The sequence below is a fragment of the Seriola lalandi genome, unplaced genomic scaffold (genome assembly GCF_002814215.2).
Source record: "Seriola lalandi dorsalis isolate HSWRI2012SDOR001 ecotype SW California unplaced genomic scaffold, Sedor1 jcf7180002054864, whole genome shotgun sequence".
In the NCBI taxonomy this organism is placed as follows: domain Eukaryota; kingdom Metazoa; phylum Chordata; class Actinopteri; order Carangiformes; family Carangidae; genus Seriola; species Seriola lalandi.
In genome coordinates, this window is record NW_019525417.1 from 1535924 (window position 1) to 1557538 (window position 21615).

General features: G+C 44.9%; 1 protein-coding gene across 1 annotated transcript in view; it reads left to right on the forward strand.

The window, feature by feature from the left end:
- magi1b (membrane associated guanylate kinase, WW and PDZ domain containing 1b) overlaps positions 1-21615 on the forward strand; it is a 134027-nt gene that overhangs the window by 104558 nt on the left and 7854 nt on the right. The window contains 10 exon segments of the mRNA XM_087179770.1: positions 5931-5962; positions 6458-6499; positions 8391-8637; positions 12043-12134; positions 12927-13119; positions 15028-15402; positions 17374-17577; positions 20827-20920; positions 21051-21112; positions 21115-21140. Coding sequence (XP_087035896.1) covers positions 5931-5962; positions 6458-6499; positions 8391-8637; positions 12043-12134; positions 12927-13119; positions 15028-15402; positions 17374-17577; positions 20827-20920; positions 21051-21112; positions 21115-21140 — 1367 coding nt within the window.

Below are 21615 nucleotides of genomic sequence, written 5' to 3' on the forward strand. Positions count from 1 at the left end.
ATGGATTCCTTGCAGAAAGACCCTGGTACAGTCTTAATTGGTGGAAATCCACCCCTCCTCCACAAATCCATCCCCCAGTTTCTGTTTCTATTCCCTTACTGCCAGTATGTAGATTCACACCCGCTCGCCCACATGAGGACCGGCGCACAAAGATACACACTCGTGAAGGGGGCTGTTCACAACAGTGTGCCCCCTCACCCCTCTCCCACTATTTTTCTCACAGTGTGTGTGTGTGTGTGTGAGCATGTCCACACTAGCAACAGTGTGCTTGAACGTTGTGTGGAGAAACTGTGATCCCTGGCCCTGTGAATGTCATATAAGGTTTTTTTTTTTTACTGTTGTCATCTTTGTGAGCAAGATGCATTTAGCTATAAATGAGCTTTTTTGACCCTTTTCGGTCAAGTTAATAAAGACAGAGGAAAGACCATCCACAGGTCGAAGTGGTTTCAGACATTTTGTACTCTGAGAAGTGCTGCCTGTACGCACATGGGCATGATTTATTACTTCAATCAAGTCTGTGTTTCATGATACTCCATTCTTTCATTTGTCTAATTCCACAGCTCTAATGTGCTCATTTTCCCCTGCCCGTCTTCTCCTGCCCCCACCAATGCAATGACATAATTCATTTTGGCCCCCAGTGTCTTGCTGTATCACAGACGCTAATTTCCTCTCCCATGTTCCCCTTTAAAAGGTGTAAATGTTACTGGGTCCATAGGGGTACGTTCACCTGCTGTGCAGCGTTTTGTCAGTGAAAACTTGTTTGGGTGTAGAATTTCTGAAACACTGCCTCTCAATAGCCCAGCAGCTCATGTCATTATTCAGCTATAGAAAAATGAAGCCCATTTGTCTCAGCGTGGATGCGGAGTCGTGCTCTACCCTTTTCTTTTTTTTTTCTTTTTTTTCTTTTTTTTTACCTGTTTGTAAGGCCAGGCAGGTGCTGCAATGAATGCAAGGTAATTTGCGCTTGGCTGCAGCAACTGTTTGTAGCCATGTGCAGGAAATGGAAGGATAGATGGCTCCAGTGGACGAAGGAAGAGGAAGAGAAGGGTGGATGGATAGATGTCAGAGGATCAGAGAGATGATGAAAGAACAGCGCAGACACCCCCATGATGCTCCGCTCTCTTTTTCTCTTTTTCTTCTCTCTGCCCCTTCTTCATGACTCATAAATCAGTGGCGTCACATTAGTCCCTGCCAGGCAATCATGCCTCGCACTCTTCTTCTTGCAGAATGAGAGATGGACCTTTTCTCTCCTCCCATGTAGCCCGTGGACGGACAAATGGCAGGTTGAGGGACCAACACAGACAAAAGGTGTTGAACTATTTCAAAGTGTCAGCGTGTTTGATGAACCCCTTCACTGCGCAGTTGCTTCCTTTATGTCCCCTTCAGTAAATGGGAAGCTAAATACCCAAAGACGTGTGAGACCTCAGATTATCCGCATGGCAGTTTGGAAACCTCTTAAGAGCATTCATCTACATAGTGTTGCTTTTCCCCTCAGTGCCTTTAAAGTGCAGCTTTAAGGAGATTTATTGTACCCTTGAAGACAGACAGGAGGTTGAAATGTGTGTTTTCCTTTGTTTTTGTTTTTTTCATGGACATGCAGCTTAAAGAGGGTAAAAACACCAAGTGGATCATTGGCACACTAGATAGCTCTTATTGGCATAATGGTCGGCAAGAGCACCGACAGCTTGAAAATGCTGCCTGTCAAAAAGCACTCCACGGATCAGTGTTCTTTGAGGACGTACACTCAGAGGCAAAAACACAATTATGTGAACTTGCATAACCCACATAAACAAACTCACAGTTACTGGCAGGCACATTCATAAGTCCCGTATAATGTGGCCAGTCTCGTACACACCCTTTAGAAAGAGATAAACGTTGATGATGGTTCCCTGCACAGACCAAAGCAGAAAATCAATTCACTCTATGGGCAGGAAGCGTCGTATTTTTGCCCACTTCGCATTAAAAATTCTGCTGACTGCACGTTCCAATGGCACCATAACGAACAGCATTGCAGTCCTGAAAAGCAATGATGGGGGAGCGGCCTGCCCGCTAGGTGCCCACGATTCACCTCCGCTTGTTTTTTGGCTCGCTGGAGGCTTGAGCCGGTGAATCACTGCTTGTTGCACAGGGACGAGGTGAGCCTCTCTCCCTCACCCCCCACGATCTCCCATGTCTTCACACCTCCATAGCTATTTGGGCGAGTCGTAAATCTCCACTATTGCACCATCTTTTGTTTCCATGACAATGCTCTGCAGATAGTGTGTGCTGGGGTCTCCTCTCAGTGGATGTGTGCATTTGTGGGAGGAGGGGATTTCACTCCCTCTTTTTTAAAAAGCAATGGGAGGCAAAGGAGAAACCACGCCATGGTTCAGATTTTTTTTTAGATAATAAAGCTCCATGGAATTCATTGCAAGAAAAACAGCTCTGTTCCATCGCATTTTTTCACACAACTTTTTGCTTGCATGCTCTGCCTGGTCATTTTCACTGTCTGTTTAGTCACATTGTTATGCTCCTCTGTCACATTTAATTTCACAGTTTACACACAGACACATAGAGGAAGCTAAATAAAGCTGTACTCTGCGGGGCTGTCACATCCAGGCTGCTGATGTACACAGCTGATGTGAGCCTTTCACTCTGTCACTGTACAGCAGAGAGCTGTTCACCACAACAACCGTTGCTTGGAGACCGTCTGTCAGTTCCCCGTGGTCACCAAGGCACTGTCGCCACAGTGACAGATGGACCTGCCTGTTGGAAGCAATCACTCCCAGCCGAGATCTACCAACACGAACACATAAACACACACGCTGTGGTCAGACAACATAATCTACTTAGTAATGGCTTCCGTTTAGCGACTGCTGCGCCGCCAGGTTGGCGCAACAGTTCCTATCTGTCGAAGGAAACTGTACAACATGTTCACCCGGAGGTACCGTGCTTCTTGTCAACCTGTACCCAGTACAGCGGAAAACAATTAATCCAAACCATAGGTCCTGTGACAGCAGTTTGTGCTGAATTCATCTTTCCAGTGCACCAAACTGTGTCACAGCTTCCAAATGTATAGTCGCATTTATTCCACCACACGTCATTTCCAGTGTTTGCAAAAGAGTCCGCCCACCAGAGGAATTTAACCAGCTGTGGGGCTGTCAAACAGAAAAATAAGTCACTGAAAATCATGGACTTTTTCCTCAGGCAGTGAAACAAGATGACTGTTATTCTGTCAAGCTTGATGAAAGGTTTTTTTTTTACTGCAATCTTCAAATGTACTGGAGATTATTTTGGTCTTATTGGAATTCATATTCATCTGTTGATATATCATTAATCATAAAAACCACATATTATACAAATGTAGTGCCCTGTAGGTTTAATAATCCATCATTACTCACTGCTAAAAATGCATTGTCTGGCTCAAATTTTAAGATTTAGTAAGCAGAATAAAATGAGCCGGGGTGGGCCAGTACATTATCTGAGAGCTGGAGGCGCAGAGGATTCTCACTCACGCTGTCGGAGAGCAGGCCAGGCCAGATCGCCCACCTGTCCAAAACTGCTCTTTCCTCCCTCTTGTCCTATGTAATTAGGACTGGAGGTTGGCCCAAACATCCACAATACCTTTTGATCTGGGAACTTCAAACACACAACACACAAACTCTGGCATTTCGCACACACACACACACACACACACACACACACACACACACACACACAAAAACCCATAGAGCTGCTTCTGCCTACCAGTGTACTGTTGACCTTTGTTACAGATGTGTCTTCACTGTTTTTATTTATTTTGGTGATTGTTTCATCCTCAATTATCTGGCAATTTTCTTTTTAAACAATAGATTAATTGTTTAGTCTATTAAATGTCACAAAATAATGAAAAATTCCCATCACAAGTTCCCAGAGCCCAATGTAACAGCTTCATTTAGCTTTTTCTGTCTGACCTACAATCACAAACCAAATGATGTTCAGTTTAGAAGCTGAATCTTGGGAATGTTTGGCATTAAAGCTTAAAAAATGTTGTAAACAATTAATCGCTTATCAAAAAAGCTCACTTATAGATCATTTAATAACATTGCTTTTAGAGTACCACATGCAGATTTCAAGGTTAAACAGAAAATGTACTTTACATTACGAAGACCTGAATTGACCTGTGTCTGTTTATTGTCTGCTTGGGTGTGTCCACTGTAAAAGCAAGGAGAGACACTGACAGCAGCAGCAGCAGATCACTTGCACTGGATTGGTGAATAATAATCAAACAGCCAGCATGACTGACAGCATGCTTACCGCCAGAGTGAAGTATGCATACGCGTCTGATTTAGGGGATTGCTACACGCCCCTGAATGAATGATTCCTATTGATTGAAAAAGGTGAAAAGGGGAGAGCAGAGAGATCAGGGGAAGGAGGAGGGAGGAGGAGAGGAAGGAGTGAAGAAAAAAGCTGCAGACGCACCACAGTTGGAGCTGTCAGATGTGAATGAACCCAGATGTCTGAGATAAAGAAGACAAGAGCGTGTGTGTGTATGTGTGAGAATGTAAGATCTTATCCTCTCAGTTTCTCTAAAGGATTGATACACAATAGTGGCCCATTTTCTTAGATTAGACACTGCCTACTCTCACTTATGCTTTACATCTGTTTCACGTCAAAGGTGTGTGTGTGTGTGTGTGTGTTTTTCATACTCCACTAAAATATTATAGTCAAACACAGGAGTCTTACATTTTCTCTTTGTTTTGTGCATTCCCTCTCCCATTCTCATTTCCATAACTTCATACAACTGTTTATTTCATGCAGAGCTGAGGGAGGGAGGGAGGGGGAGAGGGCTGTGATGTGCTTAAGGAGCAAATTTGCCCGGCTAGATCCAAAGTGTGTTAGCATTTTAGTCATCAGTCACTCCTTCTTTGTGGGCTGTGGGTGTGATATTCCTGCAATGATATCTCTTGGTCACTGCTCACTCACGCAGAAACCCCTGTCATATACCTTAAGCAAACTTCGATTAGTGTCAGGAGCGCTGCACGGAGCTGTCTGATGCCTGTGTGGTTTGTGTGTGTGTTTGTGTGTGTGCAACTGCATGGATGTTTACCAGCATGTGTGGGGGTGGGAGGGAGGCTGAGATGGAGGGGAGAGAGAAAGAAAAAGAGGGAGGGGGGGAGGGTGATGATGCTGAGGGTAGAAAAAGGAGGGAGGACAGTGTGCAGTGAGGTGAGAGAGAGAGAGAGAGAGAAAAGGAAAAAAAGGAAAAGACAGCAGGAAAGGGAGAGACGGGGAGGACGCGCCAACTGCCTATAGATGCTGGAGCCTTCGACAGCGGAGCGCAGCGCTCAGCGGACACAGGAAGATGGTCTCAGTAAGAGGGGAACTGACGGTTGCCTATAATTTAATGTTCAGTATCTTGGACTCCTTCTCCATGGGTAATGCTACGGCCAGGAACTCCAGAGCACAGCTCGCTTTCCTCCTCTCTACTCCTCTCTCTTTATTCTCCAGATTAGTTGCTCTCCAGGATATCTGTCAATTCTTCTTAACTCTCACTTCCCTCCCTCGAACACACTCTCGCTCACAAGCGTGCGCCTCCGACGGGTAGCCAGGGTCCGGTGAGCGCAGGGTTAGCCCTTGGGGCTGGCCCCACTCTTCCGCTGCACCAGTCAAGCCAAGCGCTGGCCGCGGCAGTGATGCAGATAGATCGCGCTGCCTGCTCCCCCCCCCTCCTCCCCTCCCTTCTCTTCCTCCTGAAAACACGAGCCGCGGATGGGCGAGCGAAGGGAGAAGGAGACGAGGGCTAGATGAGCACTGTTTTGACATTGTTTTGGAGTCTCTGTTATCTGTTTTTTTTTTTTTCTTGTTCTTTTTTATGCATGCTTCCTTTTTTCTCAACGTGGACTACACACTATAACTCCGTTGGTAACATTCTCCTTTTTCCCTCTTCTCTTCTCTGTCTGGCTTCACAGGGGTGGCACCTGCAAAGAAGAGCCCGAAACTGGTAAGTTGTTGTTTTTCTATATCTCTCTCCTTCCCTGCCGTCCATCGCTCCTCTGTCCTTCGTCTACATGTGGCAAAGGGATATTCAGCTCACACTCCCCTCCCGCCACATCTCCAACTCCCCTCTGAAAGGTGTAACTCGTGCTGATGTTGTGGGTCTGCTCGTAGACATTGGGTGCTGTGCTGTGTGGGGGTTGATCCTTGTAGCTTCACATCAGCCCTCCCCCCACCTCCTCCTCTCTGGTGTGGGGCTGGGACGGGGGGCTTTGATGCGCCGTGTGAGTTGGGTTGCTAACACGCTGATGATCGCATCGCGCTGGGTGCTAAGCTTGCAGTGTGAGAGTTGAATGTATGATCACAGCTGAGAGACGGCCTCATCCTGTGATATCTGGTGCATCGATTTGGGGGGAGGGGGGGAGATCCTGTTGACTATTTCTGGGGGAGACCCTGTTGACTGTTTCTGACTGTACTTGTGTTTGTCAATTTTGTTTTGCAGGATTTTGAGCTGGCTCCTCCATACAGAAATTACACTAGGAGGGTATGTGATGTCATTTAGATGGGGTGAAAGTTTTTGGGATTGAGGTGTGGTGGTATCTGTGCTGTGTTGATGATAATGGTGATGGTGTGACTCTTAGATGATAGAGGTGATGGATAAGTTGAGAATGCTAATGATGTTTTAACATAATGTTTGGTTGTATGAGGCAACAAAACAAACAAAACGCTGCTATCCCTGTGTGCATCGAGGTGCTGAAGTCTGGCCTGCTCGTGGCAAAGCAGGACAAAGCTGAGAGCTGTTGTGGGGGAAGCAGCAAGGATATGTTTTCATTGCCCCAGCCCCTCCCCCCTCCCCCCATCCCATCTTCTGTCTTAATAAGTTATTGGAGCAGGAGAAACAAATGTATTAGACCAGTCCTGGAGCACAGAGGGAGAACACAGTGACTGCAGAAGGTCAAATCTAATAGATCCTTCAAGAGCAAGAGATTTGTTTTCATTTGAAAGGGGGTATAGGATTTGGACTTGGTGTTCATCAAACTCGGAGAGAAACAAGCTGTAACGCTGCCTCAACGGCTAATGGAGGCGCCATTTTGTTTGATGGAACGAAAGTGACCAAATAAAATAATTTTGTGGTTAGTGGGAAGCATCCGTCCTCAGCGCCAAACAGGGCCTTCATTTGTAACTAATTAAATGAATCCATCGATTTTTTCATTTATTTTTTTTTACTTCACCACACAACACAATGAGGTTTCACTCATAACACTGGCAGAGTAAGCATTCCAGCTGGAGCCACAGCTCTGACTTAATATTTGCTAAAGCGTCAAGCTTCTTTTATGTCTAACAAGGATGATGAATATAAACATGAATTGCAGAGGTGTAGGAGGCTGATTCAGGGAGTAATGAGTCTGAATTTATTGAAGACATGGCTGCACTTTGAAGGCCTAACACTTTGATATTTGAGAACAGATGAGCCACTTGCCTAAGCGTCCTCATGGTGTATTTCTGTCCACCACATACGAAGTACAGGGAAGTTACATGATGTGAAGAGACGGAACTGCCGTCATTTTATCTTACTGTCTTAAAATATGTGCCGTTCTTTCTCACACTCTGTCTGTAAACCCTTTCACATGTTTCTTTACAGCAGTGCAAATTCTGCAGACAAATGATGTGACTGTAAAGAAAGACATGTGGTGACATTGGTCTCAGAGAGATTTTTTTTTTTTTTTTTTTACGTTTACTTACAGCCTACTTGTACTTGAGCTCAGGATTGTATGTGCTTTACCCTGCTCAAGCACCGCTCCCCTCAAATCCTTGAGCAGGTGCTTAAGTGCCCATGTTATTGAGGGGCCAGTGGCAATTTATGAGGATTTTTACATTTCTGGCTCCACCAGTAAAATCCTCCCTTCGTTTCAAATCCCACAAGTGCTTTACTCACTGTGAATATCTCTACACATGCAGCAGGGGATGCAGTTTCTTGTTAATACATTCCACTCTGTTAAACAAAAGGAATAGGCAATGTACCCTCATAAGTTGAGCCACAGTTTTTTTGCCCTCCCACAGCTGAATGACTTAATCATGAGAAACCATTGACTTCTTTTTTCTGCCTTTGTTTGCTATAAGAGTTTTCTGCTAAAAGAAATCCCAGCTTGATTTTTCTTTGTTTTGAATAAAGTAGCATAACAACAATGTTTGGCATTATACCCTCATAGAATCTGTTTTTAGTTCTACCTGAGGAGGCAGCAGTCTTTAATCTTTTTGAACTCTAATCCAAAATTCCTGCGTATTCATGTCTTCATTTCCCTGTTTCTCTTCCTCCACCCCCGAGCAATATCCTTTTTTTGTCTGTACCTGTCTGTCACCTCTGAGTTCAGCCACCAGGCTCCTCCACAGATGATTTTCAATAGTCAAATGATATTGATCTGCTTCTCCAACAGCAGTTATCAAGGAAGGACAGTCAGAACAGCTCCCAGCATAGCGTTTCCAGCCACCGGAGCGCCCACACGGACTCGCCCGTACACCCGTCCCTGGCACCCCCTCTCAGCGAGAGCGCCGCTCCTCCGCCCCCTTCTCAGCCCCTGCCAGGCCTGCCGCCCCAGGACTCCCCGGCAGACGGGACCATCCAGAGAAAACCGGACCCCTTTAAGATCTGGGCCCAGTCCAGGAGCATGTATGAAAGTAGGCGTAAGTATATTTATTTTTGGTGGCAGTTGGATGTGGGCTGCATGGGGCTGTTGGCTCGGTGGAGACCCTTGGTGTGTTTAAATGGTACTGCACGGTTTGGAACAAGATTTTGGGATGAGAGATACTGTAAGTCTTGTGCATGTAAGTAACTGGTTTATATTATCAAACAAAAGCTGCAGTGACCCAACTTTTTCTTGTGCTCAGTCTCTGGAGAGGGATGTGGTCTCAGTTTGGTGCTTGGGGTGTTACATGGAAGTATTGATTCATGGCAGGACCGTTGTATTAGACTACATTAGTTTTAGCTAGGTGTACCTAATGGCTTAGCAGCTAATGCATATGAGTACTGCTAACATGAATATAGTCTAAACCAGTTCACATAGAACTAAGGATGTAAGTGGTATTGTAGAATGTAAATGTAATTCTTTGAAATATGTCATTAAAAATTGTTAATCATTTTGGGAAATATGCTTGTTAGCTGTTGAGAAAAGTGATACCACTCATATCTGTAAAGCTGTAAAGTGATTAGCTTAGCTTTGCTCAGCTTACACAAATAGAAGGGGGAAGAAGGTGGTTTTTTACATTTCCGTTTGTGTACGGATTAAACAAACAAGAGACAATGTGTTGATTAGAAAAATGTAGCTTTAAAGTTAGTATGCAGATATTTGGACTCAGACAGGCTAGCTGTTCCCGTTTGCTTCCAGTCTTTTTGATAAGCTAAGCTAATTGCCTGCTGGCTCTAGCTTTCTATTTGTCATACAGACATCATTTAACTGAGCAAGAAAGAAGAAGTTCTTTCAAAGCTGTTCAACACTGCAGCATTAGCTTTGATTGTATTGTCATTTCTGAGCAGTATAAGCAGCAGAAGGCCCCCGCACGTTCTTGGTCCAGTCCTTTAAAAGCTTCTAGATGCCACTTTGGTCCAGTTGTAGACACTGGCACCATTGACACACTTTTACACTAGACTTCCCTAAAGAGACACACGGGCGTATAATTAGCAGCAACAGCGGAGTGGATGTCAGAGAATTGCATATCCCCTTCCTCCGTGTCTTGCCTTGCCAAAGCAAGGGGATAGCTCCAATTAAAAAGAATAACCCTCAGATCCACTGTCAAGTCACAAAAAAAAAAAAAAAACAGGAGAGGAGAGGAGGAGAAAAAACAGGAGTCTGCAAGGGCTGAGAAACCTTAACATCTAATCACTTTCCCTGGCGCCACTTGTCAAGGGTTTTCATTATTTAGATGCCTATGAAGAAGGGCTAAGCGTGGACTAGTAGTGTAGACGCCTGTTGGCAAGCTCCTGTGAAGGGCTGAGAAGGCAATAGTGGAGTTAAAAAGGAAATAAAGAATAGAGATGGAGAGTGGAAGAAACCAAGGCCAAAGGGGAGCTATGTCTACATACATGTCTTAAGGTGATGGAGGATCTGTAAATTGCCTGAGCCAGTTAGCTGAAATACAAGTGACACACGGACACAAAGTGGACGTGAAGGAGAAATGTGAGGATAAGAGAAAAGTAAAGCATTTCCATACCACAGAATCAAGGGACTCTGAGGTATGGAAAAGGAGGAACATACAGAGAATGACAGGGGAGGACAGCTGACCTGTAACAGCAGGTGTAAATCCTTTGCTTTTCACGCTGCATTGAGCTCCCGTCCTAAAATCCTGCAGTATGCACCCTATAGGGCTCAAACAGGGTACGGCGGAGACATTTCTCTATACAACATTTGCTGTAATGAAAAGTTCTGCTGGGATCAAGGTCTTCAAATGCACCATGCGGTGAACAGTTTCCATTTGCAGAAAAAATCCCCTTAAAATCTCACTCAGCATTAAACTGCTCTAAAAAAAAAATGAAGTCAGCGAGGATAGGGAACTCGCTCGTGCTTTATTGGCCTTCATTTTGATTATTGTCTGGTTTTAACATGTTCCCAGTGTAATTTCCTCTCTGTTTGAACCATCCGTGCTTGTTATTTGCAGTCCTCACTCACAGCTCTGTACAGGTCCGTCCATCTCTATAAAATATTGATCCATTCACACCCACTTGCCTCACTGTGGGGATCACTTATGGATCTATTAATCAACAGGAACAGGGTGTAACTGTGCAGTTGACCCTCCCTTGTGCAGGTGCAGATTGCGACAGTTAGCTTCTGACTCTTCCTCTCCCAGTTCCTCCACAGTTACATTGTGATAGATTGGAAGAGATAGCTGCACTCCGCAGGGATTTTCACTGTTGACTGAAGGAACAGATTGGAAGCAGGCTGCTTATGCCTTCTGCCACCTTGCCGCCTCTTAGTGGCTTTAGTGGCCTTGGCAGCAGTGGCCTGTGCTGGTGCAAAAGGAAAACTCCCCGGGGGTTTACTCAGAGGTGAATGTTTGTCAGCCAGTGCCACACAGCTGCGGCCACACAAATACATTCACATACCTGCATATGTGAATAAATATACACACATATAAAGCAAAGACGCTCGTGTGTACACCAGGATGAGGCCACACACATGCACACTCACCTCTTCTCTCCCCCGGCTCCCAGTAACCCTGAGAGGCTCCTCTCATTTCCACTGCTACATGAACCATGAGCTGTCAGTCGCTGCAGTGCAATGCTTCTTTTATAGCACAGCACCTTTCTAGCGAATAGCGTGCACACAGACAGACACACTTGCTTCTCTCTGTTGTGGATGATGGTGGCCACTAGCCACACTTAGACCCTCTGCTCAATAATATATAGCCCCATTCCAGTATGTATTAGCACCTCTGTTTGGTGGGAAGTGCTCCCACATGTAGTTAAGTGTGGAAATGCAGTTGCATGTCACACATCATTTCATAAAAGAAACAGTGTACTCCATTGGAATAGTAGTGTCCACTCTGTGGGAGCGTAAAAAGCTAAAAGAAGAGAAACCTGTGTTGCTTCAGACACCAGTGATGAGTTTTAGCCTGATCATTTCCAGTTATGGAACCATTTAATGATGAAGCTCTGATTTTTATTTTTTTATATTTCTTGCAGCCTTTCTGGCTTTTGATAGTTTATTTAAACTCTATACCTGTGCTCTTTTCTCAAAATAGATCCTTTTCTTTATCTTTTGATGGATTGGTTGTTTGTTCTTTTCCCAGAGCCTCCAGACAGACTGTTTGTGCAAAGTGCTATCTTTGTGAAAAAAATCTTAGAGCAGTTGGGATGATGATTCTGTGCATGTTGACATGAGCAGGTGGATGGTTTGATTCCTTTAGAACAGGGGGTGCATCAATTATGGCATCACTATTGTCTGCAGACCTCTTTATGCCCAAGCTAGAGCATGACATTTTAAGTAAAGTAAATGTCTAATGGTATGCTAGTACAGAACACAGGAATTCATTGGGCTTTGCTGTTAGTCTAAATACAGACGCGTTAATGATGTTTTGCTGTGTGTTGTTTCACAGTTCCAGATTTCCAGGAGCAGGACATTTTCCTGTGGAGAAAGGACACGGGGTTCGGCTTCAGGATCCTCGGAGGCAACGAGCCAGGAGAGCCGGTGAGTCTCTCTCAAACCTTTTCAGTCTCTCACAGCCGCATCCCCCAGTTTGCTTTTCAATTTCCTCAATTTTCAGTCTACATTTGCGTGGAAATGTATAAACTACAACTGACAAGATTCAGTAAACTGAATGATGAAAAGGGTGCTGTATTCCCAGCACTAGTCAAGAGCTGCATCTTTTTTTTCACTACCTCTGTTTTTCTGTTTCTCTTCCTCCTGTGTAGTTCTGAGTTTTGCTTTTGTTTTGGACTCAAATTCAGATCAGTGATTTCTACAACACAGTTTCTCTTTGATCTGGCCAACGTAGCCTCAATCAGTCAACGAAAAAACCAAAGAAAAACATCCATCTCGCACATACACAACACTTTTTTTCTTTCTGTTTTTTTTTTTTTTTTGAGAGCCAAAGTTGTTTGTTCTGGTTCACCGGTCTGCACTGCAATATGTGCTGGGAAAAAAAATAACGATTTACCTTAGATCTTAGCTGGGGTGACTACTGTAGCACACTGAGAAGAAGAGTAAAGACATAATAGTGAGGCTTAAATTGTAGCAGACGTGCTGCATGCCAACTTAATAGCTGCTGTGGAAAATAAGATGCCTTTGAATCTTTCTCATAATTATTTATGTGTGTGCTAAAATTCTTTGACTGAGGAAATTGCAATCTTTGAACTTTTTCCATGTAAATTACCTAAAAAGCTAGAGCACGTACAGGATCTATTGGCAGTCTTTACCCATTTCTGATCTCCGTGCACACAGTCTCACAAATGTCATCCATCTGCTTTGGTTGTGTTATAGATCTACATCGGCCACATAGTGAAGTACGGCGCCGCAGACGAGGACGGACGCCTGCGGTCCGGCGATGAGCTGATATGCGTGGACGGCACGGCAGTGGTGGGCAAGTCGCACCAATTGGTGGTGCAACTGATGCAGCAGGCAGCCAAGCAGGGACACGTCAACCTCACTGTGCGACGCAAAACCAGCTACGCCGGTAAGAAGCAAGAGGGATCAAGATAGGGGAGCAGGGTAGCTTGTTAAATAGCTGCTGGCCAGAGTCAATGCTGAACGTCTCTCATAATATTTCTGCTGGCTGAAGTTCAAAAAGGTGTTCAGGGCTTGTGAATTTATTAGATACCCGAAACGAGAGTGAGAAAACCAGACCGGTAAAGACTTCAGATTCCAGGCCCAATTGATTTGGTGACAGGTGTGCTTCAGTGCTACAGGTCTCAGAACTGTAGAGGCAGCAAACATGAGGAGCAAAAGAGGAGCAACTGTTGTATTTGTTTACAGTGCAGCCAAACGTACTCACGTCGTTTTGATAAAGAAATGAGCCAAAAAAAAAAGGAAAAAGTCTGTCTTGCCCTGAGCAGCTATGATCTAATGCTGCGCACAGCCAAGTTGTTTTCCACACAGCAGCAGAGCGCAGTGAGGCTGGTTACATTGCTGAGACGTTGGAAGTGTGCAGCCTGTTGCCTGTAACTCCAACATGACTCTTCATCCAAAAGCTCAATGCACCATATCCAGAAATATTTAGAACCTGTCAAACAGTAAACAGAAAACAGTGAGGGCGTTATCAGCGAGATAAAGTTACACTGGATTACGTGCATGCCTAGTTTTCAATGAATCGCTTGTGCTTGTGAAGGGAACTTGATTCCAGCATGGGACTGGTGGACTGGCAATGTCCAATGTGACTACTATATACAGCGACAATTACTGAATGTAAATCTTTTAAATGGCTGTTACAGAAAAAATGCCAGTCGCCAGTAGCATTAAAAATGAAGTTTGATTTCACGAAAATCTTTAAGGATTATAACTTAAAGCCTTAAAAAATTGACCTGTAATTGTTTGTTCGTTAAGTTGCTGTTAACATATTCGAGCATGTCAGTAATTGTGTTTGATATTGTATTAGCAGTGACTTTTATCATATACTTAATTAATTCTGTGAACAAAATCAGATTTCTTCATTTGTATCTGATTCCATTGTGTCGTTACAACCGTTGCTGCTACAGCACATAATTCAGAGAAGCACTCTGTACTTTAAACCACCCAGCTTCCCATTTATTTCCATCGCAGTTATATCAGGGGCCCAGAGGCCCGCTTACTGTGTGCAGGAGTTGCCCCCTCACCTTCCTCTGTAATAGTCTGGGTGTGCAATGGTAAGAAGCAGTCGGCCGGCTACCGTGTGCAAACGCCCCCACCCCATCACTACCTTTGCGCGCTCCTCAGCAGGCGATAAAGAAATACCCATAAATATGATGGAGAGGATGGTCAACCTTCGGCCCGATGACAGCAGCCAGACATTAGTGCATTGCTGCTCCCCGTCTGCCTCAGAGCGTCGAGAATATGAGGCGCCGTCCTCGGAGCAGCTGTACAGGAAATGAAATGTGGAATGAAATGTCCAGATACAACAGGCGGGCCGCATCTTTAGTTCATCTTTTGTTGAAAACAGATCGGAGACGGGATGGCTGGAGAGGCTCCTTGTCCCTATGCTGTCTTACCAACATGTCTTTTATCATATCAACATAAAGTGGCTGTGTTAGGAGGGAAAATGTGTCTATTGACAGTCTTTTTCAGATTGTACAGATGATGTCACATTTATCTGTTTTTTCATATTTTGACAGTTTAGTTTAAATGTAATCTTGTCTTTTTATGTGCCAGTTACTTACTCAGCTTTTTCTGCTCCATTATCTCCTGAACTTATGTAACACTTGCTGGCCTAATTATTGTCTTTTTCTTAATTCTCTCCTTCGTCTTCTCGTGTCAGATGTTCTGTCTCACCTACCCGGCACACAACTTGTTCCTGTTTATTCCTTCCATAAATCTTCTCCACACTGTTTCCTCTCCAACTCTCACAGTGTATCTGCATCTTTCTCACCTTATCCTCCTCTGTCATCTCCAGTTAAAGCAGAGGGAGATGTGCCTCCATCGCCGGCATCCTCCCACCACAGCAGTACCCAGGCGCCGAGCCTGACGGAGGAGATAGGGAAGCGCACTCCGCAGGGCAGCCAGAACTCCCTCAACACCGTCAGCTCTGGCAGCGGCTCCACCTCCGGCATCGGCAGCGGGGGAGGAGGTGGAGGGGCGGGGGGCAACGGTAACACTGTAGTCGCTGCTGCAGCTGCTGCCACTTCTTCTCAGCCCCCCAACACCACCTCTGTTGTCCCCTCCTCCACCTTGCAGCCCTATGACGTAGAGATCCGCCGCGGCGAGAACGAAGGATTCGGTTTTGTGATCGTCTCGTCAGTGTCACGGCCTGAAGCCGGCACCACCTTCGGTAAGAGATGTTTGGAGTGTCCTGAAAGTTACAGAATATCTTCATTGTTGTCGACTGTACATGCAAATGTTCCAAAAATCAGTTCCACACAGCAAAACATCAAACACACTCTGTAGCTTTTCCTCATCACTGGAGTCTTTTGTCTTCCTGCCTTCTTTATGGGCTGCCTTTGTATCATCCATAAAACCATTGATCACTAAGAAGCCTGACAACCAGCACAGATTCTGGCTATTTACAGTCCCACCAGATCAATACCAACACTCTTCAAAAAAAAAAGTGGTTCTTCTTTCTCACTTTTGTCCAAGCCCGTCAAAGCGAGACACTGAAACCTTTTCTTTGCCTGCAGATGCTGCTACACTCACACAACGCTTTCATAATTGATCACAAGTGAAGCGGGTCTTACATAAGGCACTTGTATTATTCAGATGAACTTAAACGGCTTCTGCTGAGCAGGTTAGCACTAAAAGCCTAATGACAACTTAATGAGAATGAGAGCAGCAAGCAGGATAGATACGGGAAATGATCGTGTGAATAATATTTATTTATTTAAAACGTAGAATCAGAGAGATGCATTGACTCAAAATCACTTTATGGAAAGGTTATTTTGTGTCCCTCAGCTGGTTGTAAATATCATCATATCAGAGTTTTTTTTTACCTTACAATGGTTTCTCTGTTTGATCTTGCACATCCTTGCAAATAATTCTGATCAAATTGACTCTGCTTCTTACAAACTAGTGGTGTCTTTTCTATGTGGTGCTCTCTTTGCCCCACTGCCGTGACTTCCTGCCTACACACTATGGCATTCCACTGTTCCCTGTGCTCTTATCTCCGTCAGTGTGGGTCGACTGAAAAGACCTGAAAATACTCAGCTTTTCACAAAGTGGCACAGCTTCTTCTCACAGGCCATAGTAGAAAGCACGGGCCAGCAGTTGAGCTCTTTTTGATCTCAACATGTAAAGTCTAATGGAATGCCAATAGCTACATGAAAGTTTGAAATTGACTTGGTGCATAGCAGTAAGTCATCGGTGAGGGAGTCATAAACCAGTCCACCCATACTGTTAAAGCACTTTATTTTGTTCAGAAATGCAACAGCAGCTTGGTTTTTGTTTTCTCCCTCTCACTGACTCTAAATTAATATTTCACAGCTCATAATGGCAAGATTCAGTTAGAAAGACAGGAGGAGGTCAGGGTTTGGCAAGTTTGTGCAGGAATAAAAGAGTGAGGGCAGTGGAAGGGATGACTGAATAATAATGAAAAGGAAGGTGGAGAAAGAAAGGACGGATTGCACACTCCTTGTTTCTGCAGTGACTGATGTCAGACTGCAGATGGGGAGAGATAGTGGGGGGAGAGAAACAGAGAGACCTCAGGGTAGTTGGCGAGATGTGCGCTGTGATGTTTGTTTGTCGTCTCCCAACTTTCTGCAGGTGCAGGTTATTTGAGATGCAGACAACACAACACAGTTTTTTTCATTATTAGCTTTTTACTGCCGAGAGACTCTCATGCAAATATAATAATGATACCCACTTTAGAAACGTGGTGCTGGAGCAGCTTTAAGTAAGAGGGGCATGAGACGGAGAGGGTGGAGGAGAGCAGCTGGAGTTCAGCTCAGTTTCTCCAGTGATTAATTTGAAGAACCAATTTACAGGAAAAGTACTGTGAATTACAGTATGGCAGATTCTTTTTATTTCTCTGCAGAGCACATTTAAATTTGTCCTTCGTCTTTGCCAATGCTTGCATCTTGTTCTGCTGTAATTCTGATCAGCTTCTCTCAATGACTTTTGCTTGGCTGGCTGTTGGCTGTCTGTGAATTAACCCCAAACCTTCTGATCCTCCTTCTCTGCTCCTTTCCCCCTTTCCCATCTTTTTTTCTTCTCTCTCTCTCTCTCTCTCTCTGTACACAATCCAACAACACCCCAAACACACACACACTTACACACTGAATCATGCATCACATGTCAATGGTGACCATAGCTGGCAATGCATGTGTGGCCATGCCCCACAAAATAGGGCGTATCATTGAGGGGAGCCCAGCAGACCGCTGCGGGAAGCTGAAAGTCGGCGACCGCATCCTGGCGGTGAACAGCTGCTCCATCACCAACAAGTCCCATTCCGACATCGTCAACCTCATCAAGGAGGCCGGGAACACCGTCACACTACGCATCATTCCTGGAGACGGTGAGTAGAGAACAACAGCTAAAGACTCCCACTTTCAAGCCGCTTCTGTGATTATGTGTGATTTTGTTTGTCTAATAGTTTCTAGTCTCTCCATAAATTGTTGCAAAAATGGGGGCACCTCCAAGGGTCCCTCCAATAATGTGGGATCTTGCGAACCGGCGCATTCCGACAATATCCCACTCAGCTGATAGCCTTCAGCCAAAAATTCATATCTATTCAAATGATTCAGCAAGTGCTTGTTCATCAAGACTGTCCCGGTAGGAGCGCCGATTTCTCAAGTGGCTTGGCTCTGTCACATTGATGGATGTCAACCAGAGCAATCATCAGCTGTTATTCCTATTATTAAGTAGTCTGGGTGTGTTTGAGGAGGAGGACTCCATCGATGTCGTTGCTTTCCTGAATGCTGCTTATGTATGCCTGTAGTGTTATATAAAATTCGCAGTTTCTTCACTTGCTTTCAAAGTGACTGAAACTCCCCCGCAGTGTTGACAGAAGTGCTTCTGTGGGGATATTCGGGAACTTTCCCAGCCTTTGCATTTACGCCTTCAGCATGCCCGCACTTTTAAAACATGCAAGAGTAATTTAGATATCTGTGTGTGCGCGGCTGTGCACGTGTGTGTGTGTGTGTGTGTGTGTGTGTGTGTGTGTGTGTGTGTGTGTGTGTGTGTGTGAGAGAGAGAGAGGTGCAGAACTTCTGCGTATGAGGGTGTGTCATTTCTGCTAAAGTGGTTTTAAGGAAAAGTTTGTGCCTATTGTATGTTATGCTGTGCAGCTGAGAGCTCTCACCGCTTTGTGCTGACAGATCACCCTAGCATGCTTCACAAATACTGTTTAATTAAATGTGTGTGTTTTTGTGTGTACGTACGTGCATGTGTGCGTGGATGCATGCGAGGAAGGCGATACTCCCTGTCAACCTGCGCGCTGCTAGAAATTGTAGCTATTTGTCCGCCGCTCGTTGCTTTCCGGCTCACTTCTTATGGATGAAGAGTGTTTTTTTTTCCTGCGGAGCGGCTGATGAGAACAGTGAGCCAGAATTGCTCTGCCAAGAAGACGCAGAAAGCAAGAGAGAGAGAAGGCGTCGGAGAGAAATAACTGGATATGCTTTATCTGAAAGTTCGGGTTTGTGTTTATGTGCATGTGTCAAACAAACAGACGCTGCCTGACACGGAGACTGAGAGAGTGACGGGAAAAGATTGTGGCTTGTGTCTCCGAGTTACTGTTCTCTCTGCCTCTGTTTACACACGGCTGAGCAGGACTATTTTTGCGCGGATCAATCATGTCTAAACTTTCCGACGTGAATAAATACCACCGAGAGAGGTTCCTCCAAGGTGCAGTCAGGTTCAGCTCCGTTCCATTGAGCTCACCTCTCCTCTGTGTGGGAACACAGGCGGAGTTTTGTTCTGACTGATGCTCAACACTTCTGCAACGACAAGAGAAACAGACATGGTACTCTTCCTGCCGGTGCGCAGTAATGCATGCACAAACAGCTAATGCCTTCATCAAAGCTTATGTCTCTGCAGTGTAGACTCGAGCCGCAGACCAAGTACACCTCATTGCTTTTCTATTGTGCGAGAGAAGAGAGATAGACGTGCCGGAGGTGATATGATGTGCCACTTTTTAGCACAACTTGGGGTATATTGTGTAGTGCAGCCCTCCCGCTTCTCTTATCTCCTCTCCCTTTCTTTCCTTCGCCGCTCCCCTTTCTCTTTCTCCTTCCTGAATTTCTCATTTTGAATGTACCTGCTCTCCTTCCTAACTCCGTCCATTCAGGGCGGGAGGGCATAGTGCCAGGGCCAGAGACAAATTACAGAAACAGCTCAATGCCTTTTGCGGTGCGCAGTGTGTGAATGTTTTTAAGTAAGAGTGGAGAAAAGAGGCAGTGGGTCGTGAGCGGAACGGAACGAGAGAGAGAAACGGAGCTTATTCGATTAATTTCCAGACAGAAAACAGTTGGAGGAGAGATAAATGGAGAGAGTAAGCAGAATGGAAGGAGTGAGTTATGCAAATGAGCAGATGGAGGGGCGAATAGGGTTTATGGGGACAAATGTGAGCTGTGAAAGTGAGAAATGAGCAACAGAAAATGTGTGAGAAAGTAACACAGATGCCAGAAAACCTTACGGGGGAATATTTTCAGCACAGACGTCCTCCTGTGGGCTAAGTTAAAACATTCATCACACGCTGGTGTAAACCCAGAACGACCAGGTTCTCCCCTCCACGGTCCGAAATGAAGCTCGCCCCACCCACGCTGCAGCTCGATTGGTTGACTCTGTACCTTGTGGGGAACGGCAATCGAAGAGTTAAGCCAAGAGGCTGCAAGGGGACTGGTGGAAGTGGAGGAGATGAATAGATGAGAGGAGGATTGACCGTGAGAGGAATAGGGAGTAGCGACTCAGAGAAGAGCAGTGGAGAGTTGTAATCAAATAAAGGATACCTGTAGATAGCCAAGAAAGACTGGGTTAAGAAAAAAGGTTTCTTTATGTGTCAAGATTAGAGAAACGATGGTCTGTTTCCCTCCTTAAGGCCCAGCGTGACTCATTGATAACACAAAATGACTGAATCAAAAATAAAAGACAGAATAACCAGGAGCTTTTATGTCCTTAGATGGTGCAAGTGCATATGTTTCCTGTTTGACAATTCACAGGCAGACCAGAGGAGTTTCAGTCCAAAAAGAGACAGGCATCTCTAGGAAAAGAAACACTCGTTGACAAGTGCCTTTTCAAAATAACTGACAAATGTAACCCACTGTATTACTGTGGCGGAAGACGCCTGGAAGCTGATGGTGGTCCCCACAGGTCAGCTAATGTTTCTAGATGACAGCTACTCGATCTACACCAGGGCTCACACTGGAAAATGAAAATTTCCACGTGTGAAATATGGATTTAATTCCATGACACAGAGTCTTCGAGGACACCAGAGACACTTGCATTGGAGTGTGTTTATGCAAATTTGAATGTACTGAATTAGAAACTGTATGCAAAGGACGAATGTCACTAAAATTTATTTCGTGTAGCCAGAAAGTTTTGATGTTTGCTTTGAGGCAAAAAGGGTCTTGGACAGTGTGAAAAATGTCTTGGACTTGCTGACATGAAAAGCAATAACAGTTTTCACTTTTCCTTTTTTCATTTCCTTTATTTTTATACAGCCAATTTATTTGCTTGCCAATTTTACTCAATAGCAGTTTCAAAATTAGCTTAAAATTTGTTGAAGGAAATGTCCTGAACACCTCTTTCTTTCCTCCGTTCTCCCCAGAGTCATCAAATGCATCTTTGTTGACCAATGCAGAGAAGATCGCCACTATAACCACCACTCACACACCTCAGCAACAGGCTGCACCTGAGGCCAGGTGAGAATGTAGCGTTTTTTTTATGTTGAACTGTTAATAAATATGCATATTAAATACATCATTTAATGTCTTTAATGAGTTCAATCTCTTTATGATTTAATCTTCACTTACTGTTATCTCTCTGTCTCAGGAACAACACCAAACCAAAACAAGAGTCGTCGTTTGAATTTAAACCCCCACAAGGCCCCCCCCCCAGCCCCCAACACAAGTCTCAGCTCAGGTAAGAGGGACATGCCAGTCATCCATCCACCTGTCACCTCATTCATACATCCATCCATTTCATGTCTCCATCAAACATCCCAGCAATCTCCATTCCATCCTGTCAACTTCCAACCCACATCCACATTCGTCTTTTTCTACATCCATCCAGCTGTTCTAGCTCCCACAGACCCATTTATCCTCTGTCCCGTCATGCAACAACCAATCCACCCACCCACCTTCCCAAGGACAAACAAGGTGGCTTTTTATTTTTTTATTTGTGTCTTTGCGACTACCTGCCGGCGTTATCGGAGTCTGTGCATTAAGGAAAGCCTGTTTGCTTTCAAAGTAACCCCTCAGTCCACTGTGTTCGCTGCTGAATTAATCTGGCGGTGTGGAGATTGCTCTCACAGATAGCATTGATCCTTCAGCAGAGGAGATTAGGAGGGCGTGAAGACAGGAGCTGCTGTGGCTGTCTGCCTGTCCTTGTGGTGCCC